We start from the raw sequence: 6,449 nt of genomic DNA, 5'->3' as shown, positions 1-6,449 counted from the left end.
TGGAGTCACGGTGTACATACATTACATTACTTATCCTGTACTGATCCTGAGTTATATCCTGTATTATACTCCAGAGCTGCACTCACTATTCTGCTGGTGGAGTCACTGTGTACATACATTACATTACTTATCCTGTACTGATCCTGAGTTACATCCTGTATTATACTCCAGAGCTGCACTCACTATTCTGCTGGTGGAGTCACGGTGTACATACATTACTTATCCTGTACTGAGCCTGAGTTACATCCTGTATTATACTCCAGAGCTGCACTCACTATTCTGCTGGTGCAGTCACTGTGTACATACATTACATATCCTGTACTGATCCGGAGTTACATCCTGTATTTTACTCCAGAGCTGCACTCACTATTCTGCTGGCATTTGAAGGTGGAATTATTATTTAAGAGAATTACACAAAATCCCACCAATTCTCATGAGGTTAGAGACGTTAGAACGTGTTGCATGAAGTAGACATTTTCAGCTTGTCCAGGAGTTGGGGCACCGCTGATCCCTGTAATAGAAGGCGGCAGTGAGAAGCGGCGTCATACATTGCGGGAGGGGGGGGGCACATACTTCGCAGTAGAACACGTGTCGCAGTTCCAGTATTTACCAGACATCTTCATTCTGTAAATAATATCACGCTGCGTTTCTCTCTCTGTTGGTCGATGGATAACAACACGGGAACGTCATTATCTCCGTGGCAACAGACGCGATAATGTACGAGGAATATGGCACATCTATCTGCTGGCACTTGCGCAGTGAGGTCTCGGCTTCCTCCCATGGATTCTCTATGCAGCTCCAAAGACCCCGAGTACGAGGAACGCGAGGCCAGAGAGGAGACTGCACATCACAGCGGAGGACAAGACACGTGTACGGCACAAAAATATACAGTCTAATGCGTCTCACAGCGGAGGGGTTGTTACAGTGTATCAGTCTAGAGACAATCCTCTGAGAAAAACACATCAGCAGCACAAGTCAGTCTCCTGTCCTGATAGTTTGTTCCAATGTATCAGTGCAGGAAAAATGTAACTGGTTATCTCACATGATTCTCTGGATACAATTGTAACAAACCCTCAGCTGGGGACTTTCTAGAGCAATTATCAGCACAAGGGCTCAGTGCTGGTCATATAAATATCTAGGACCAGATTCTGGGGACACGTGGATTCTGAGGTGAGCCGGGGGCAGCCTGCACTGTAGTAGCAGTTATAACGCATGGATTTCCAGCTGAGGGAGTACCAGGAGCCCCAATAATATTTACATTATAACACGGCCGCCATATTTACAGACTACAAGTAAATATTTTAAAAAATACATAAAATATTTACATCCTCTACCAAGATGGCGGGCACAACTTCATTCTAACTCACCGCTGTTCGTCACCAACATGGCCGCCCACGCTCCTGCTGCTTACTGACGGTAACAACATAGATACACACAGTAATCTCACATGAGCCACGCCCTTATTCTGACGTCTCAGTCACGCATTGGTCTCTTGGGGGGATTGACAAGCTCCTTCTACCAATAGACGTACAAAGTTCGTTTCCGCCTCCCCGCCCTGCCTTTCAGCCAATTAGAGCCGCATGGTGGGCGGAGTCTTTAAGGTAACGGATGCCCCGCAGGGCCAAGAAGGTTTTCGTTAAGGTCGTCGCGTTTGAGTGACGGCGCTGAGTGTCAATCATGAGCTGGTGTGTGTCCCGAGTGTCCGCCGCTCTCCGGGGCCCCGTTATCCGCCGCCTACTCAACCAGAGCAGTAACTCCCGGGAGCACCTGGACGGGCTGGTGAAGAAGGACAAGGTGGTGGTGTTCATAAAGGGGACCCCGGCTCAGCCCCTGTGCGGCTTCAGTAACGCGGTGGTGCAGATCCTGCGGATGCATGGGGTGGACGACTACGCGGCCTATAACGTGCTGGAGGACCAGGACCTCAGACAGGGTCAGTACGGTCAGTGACTACATCTCCCAGCATGCTCTGAGGAGGGGATGCTGGGAGTTGTAGTCTCTAGTGATACATTTATATAGTATAGGGTGCACAGGTGTTTATATACAGGTATCTGCGAAGCTCCTCCCACATAAAGGTCACCCAAGTGATGTCATATTCAAGAGGGCGGCTGGGGTGTAGCTATAGAGGGGCGGAAGAGGCAGGCACATTGGGACCTGGTATATAGGGGCCCATTAGCTACGTGAGATGACCCTAGTGGGGGGTGGGGCCCTGGATTAGACTGTTTTGGGGCCCCGGAGTGGCGTGTTATACGGGGAGGAGGAGGGGTTACACTTGCGTTATCATTCTATATTATGGTAAGGGTGGGGTCATCGATGTGCTCGTTATGCCAACAGGGGGTGCTGGACGATTCTCGGGACACGGTGGGTTAGGATGAGTTGTGGCCCCTGTACGGCGGCGTCCAGACTAGAAGAAATGCAGCGGATTACAGAGCGGTCATGTGGATGAGATCCGAACAAATCAGAGTGCGCTCCTTGTGCTGCGGACGTTCACCGTTTCCAATGTAGAGGGGCCAAATCTGCAGCAAAACGGCCACGTAACGCGTACAGATCCGGTGCTGTAAAATCCTCTACAGATCTGCTGCGTGTCTCCTGCGGCCTCAGTCACACGACCGTGCGTTTCCACCCACATTTCTGCAGATAAATTCCTTTCTATGGCCCCGTGCAGACGACTGTGGTGATCGGGGCCACGGATCCGGACCAGTCATTTTACGGTGCGGACTTGCTGGTTCACAAACTGGTGAAATTACGGTGAATCCTGATGACAACTTCTTTTTTTCGCTGCGTTTTTTTTTTTTTTTTACCTTTTTCAATACGCAAAGGAAAAAAAAACGCTGTTTGTGGCGTTTTTTTTCCGTCTCCTATTGATTTCAATGGGGTTTTTGAGGCGGAAAACGCCTCGATAGGTCATGTCGCTTTTTTTCCCCTCCAGCCTTTTTTTTTTTCGCTTGCGGGAAAAAAACGTCTGTTTGCCATTGAAATCAATGGGAAGCGTTTTTGGCGTGGTCTTTGACGCGGTTTCCACATCAAAAAACGCACTTAAAGATTCCGTGTGAACAGGGCCTTACGCTTCTTATACGTGTGTGTGTATATAGGATGATGGATTACGTATCATACAGTGTAACGCGCCTCAATGTTGCCGTGCATGTCATCCTATAAATATGGATGTGTACAGAAAACGTACGGAATACAGAAGTGGTGGCGCCTTATTCTTATAATCTCTTCTACGGGAGGAAACCGCAGTAATATGCCATCCGATAGATTGTATTCACCTGTCATACAGTCATCCTCCCCCAGCCTGACATGTCTGATAACAGAGAACAATAGATTGTATTCACCTGTCCTACAGTCATCCTCTCACCAGCCTGACATGTCTAATAACAGAGAACAATAGATTGTATTCACCTGTCCTACAGTCATCCTCCCCCCATCCTGACATGTCTGATAACAGAGAACAATAGATTGTATTCACCTGTCCTACAGTCATCCTCCCCCAGCCTGACATGTCTGATAACAGAGAACAATAGATTGTATTCACCTGTCCTACAGTCATCCTCCCCCAGCCTGACATGTCTGATAACAGAGAACAATAGATTGTATTCACCTGTCCTACAGTCATCCTCTACCAGCCTGACATTTCTGATAACAGAGAACAATAGATTGTATTCACCTGTCCTACAGTCATGCTCCCCCCAGCCTGACATGTCTGATAACAGAACAATAGATTGTATTCACCTGTCCTACAGTCATCCTCTACCAGCCTGACATTTCTGATAACAGAGAACAATAGATTGTATTCACCTGTCCTACAGTCATCCTCCCCCAGCCTGACATGTCTGATAACAGAGAACAATAGATTGTATTCACCTGTCCTACAGTCATCCTCTCCCAGCCTGACATGTCTGATAACAGAGAACAATAGATTGTATTCACCTGTCCTACAGTCATCCTCTACCAGCCTGACATTTCTGATAACAGAGAACAATAGATTGTATTCACCTGTCCTACAGTCATCCTCTCCCAGCCTGACATGTCTGATAACAGAGAACAATAGATTGTAATATCTGTACTTCCCATGTGGATAGTCTGCAGATGCGCTGTCTCTAAGTATATGTTTCTGTACGTGCTGTATGTCCGGATGTCTCTGGTGACACAGCAGAGTTGTGTGTGTGTCTGGCACGCTGTGCTGGGTGTTGATCTCTCTAATGATCGCCGGCGTCCTCTCATGGTGACTCTGCAGTTTAATCACTGACCAAGCTGAAACCTCGTCCCTGTGTCGTCACCGCTGCATCTACTACATTTACACGAATCTTTCATGATCCTCGTTTTCAGAGGTGTCGCCCTGTAACATGAGAACTGTCCTTGCCCTTTAATATTCTCATCTGTTCTTGACCACCCCCCCTTCATGTGTTACAATGTAACGACACAGAAGATACTTAAAGGGGACTTGACCCTAAATCATCCCTGTGGAAAAAAAGGCCTTGTCAGCAAAGCCGATCATCATTGTGCGAATCTGATGAAGACGATCGATTCCAATTAACAAATACGTTCTAACGGTCGTAAGTAGTGGATGCCGTCCTGGGGGCTGAAGTGCTGCGCCCGCTCCAAACGCTGACACCTCGCACTGATGGCCAGGAGCAGAGATCACTCTGTTCCTGACCGTTTAACCACTTAGATTCTGCGGTCAATAGCGACTGCGGCATCTAAGCGGTTAGAAAAAGGGGGTAGGCTCCCCCCCCCTGCCAATGTTTGTTATGGCAGCCTGGGGGCCTAATAAAGTCCCCATGTCTGCCTCCTTTCTGCTCCTGTAGAAATGACAAAACACCAATACGATTGCTGGTTCAAATCCCCTGGAGGGACTAATAAAAAGTATTAACAGTTAAATTAAGTTTTCAGGGGCGTACAAAAGAAATATTGAAAGTTCAAGAAAAAAACAAAACCTTTGTCACGTTTTTCCTCTGAAGTAATGTAAAAAAGAAACCATTGGTATCGCCGAGCCCGTAAAAGTCCAAACTACTACAATGACGTCATTTAACTCGCACGGTGAACGCCATAACAACAATTTTTTAAAAAAATAATTCCAATAGAAACTACAAATCCTCCCGCAAAAAAATAAGCCCTCGCACCGCTCCATGCACAGAAAAATTAAAAAAGGAATGGCTTCGCTCTTGGAAGGCGGTGATTGAAAAACAAAAAGAAAAATGGATGTGGTGCTAAGGGGTTAAAGAGAGACCCTCCTTCTTAGAGGGCTCCCTTGACAATACAAAGAGTCCTCCGACCTTGACCCCCAGCGATCAACTGTGATCTGTAGGCAACCTGTTCAGTTTCCTCTGCAGCGCCACCACGGGAGAAATTAAGAATTACACAGTGTCCATTCATATCAATGTGTTGTGTGTAATACAGGACGGGTCCTCCAGAGACGCTCTATGTAACCGCTCTCCACTCTGACCAAGAGATGAGGGTCCTGAACAGAGGATCCCCCTCTATTACCCCAGAATTCCCTAATAGGGTGTATGGAAATGGCTTTTCTAAACTGGACAATCCCTTTTATCAGGGTGGGGGATGGCGCTCGCTGGACGGGCGATGGAAAGCGGGGCTGATGTAGGAGTCTTAGGGCACCTCTACAGACCTCTTCCCATGGCTGATAATAGGGAACAATAGAGCGCCTTCCACTGATGTAGATTTTGGGTCTCATGTCCCTTTTCTTTCTCTTGCAGGGGTGAAGAATTACTCTAACTGGCCGACCATCCCGCAGGTGTTCCTGAACGGAGAGTTTTTGGGGGGCTGCGACATTCTCCTCCAGATGCATCAGAACGGAGACCTTGTGGAGGAGCTGAAGAAGCTGGGGATCCGCTCTGTGCTCCTGGACGCAGCGCCGAGCCAAGAGAAGAAGTAGCGAGGGGGGGGGGGGGTTGTCCGCCTGCGCTGTGAACTGCTTATGCTGCCCCCTGAGGCGACCACGTCACCTCCACACCGGAGAAGCCTTACCATGAACTGTTCTGCCCATCCTCCGCCCAGATCTGGCGGTCCCGACGGGCGGCTCCATCCTATTCCTGTACGTTCCGCTGGGCAGAGAAGGATTTTAATAATGTCAGACGACGACCACTGATCTAGAGGAGAATAATCATCACTAGAACAGAAATAAAATCTATAATTCTGTAGAAAACACCAGCAGCGGCGTTGTGTTATATCTCCCGGGGGCGTCTCCAGGTGGACAATAAAACGGCTGCATCTGTGGGTTATAAATCCTAACGGAGAGTGGGAGCGGGGAGAAGCTTCTGAGTGACCGGGTGACGGAAAAAGAAACCGCATTGTATAGACTGGATACAATTGTAGCGAACTCTCAGCTGTGAGAAGTATTAGGTCATATCTCCTATAACTGCTGCTATTTTGATTTCTATTGAATGAAGAGAAGTTAGCTACTTCCCCTTGTATTGATCTCGACTACACTGCCC

General features: G+C 47.9%; 1 protein-coding gene and 1 non-coding gene across 2 annotated transcripts; one reads left to right on the top strand and one right to left on the bottom strand.

The window, feature by feature from the left end:
- Nucleotides 1-586: 586 nt before the first annotated feature.
- Nucleotides 587-849, bottom strand: LOC142665356 (small Cajal body-specific RNA 13). Its single transcript, XR_012851488.1, has one exon.
- Nucleotides 850-1,585: 736 nt separating this feature from the next.
- GLRX5 (glutaredoxin 5) lies at nt 1,586-6,165 on the top strand. Its single transcript, XM_075843696.1, has 2 exons — nt 1,586-1,930; nt 5,712-6,165. The coding sequence occupies exons 1-2, from the start codon at nt 1,678-1,680 to the stop codon at nt 5,888-5,890; spliced, it is 432 nt and encodes a 143-aa protein (XP_075699811.1). The 5' UTR covers nt 1,586-1,677; the 3' UTR covers nt 5,891-6,165.
- The last annotated feature ends 284 nt before the right edge of the window (nt 6,166-6,449 follow it).

This window comes from Rhinoderma darwinii, chromosome 12 (genome assembly GCF_050947455.1).
Source record: "Rhinoderma darwinii isolate aRhiDar2 chromosome 12, aRhiDar2.hap1, whole genome shotgun sequence".
Lineage (NCBI taxonomy): Eukaryota > Metazoa > Chordata > Amphibia > Anura > Rhinodermatidae > Rhinoderma > Rhinoderma darwinii.
Note: the sequence above shows the minus strand (reverse complement) of the source record. Positions and strands in the feature narration are given on the sequence as shown.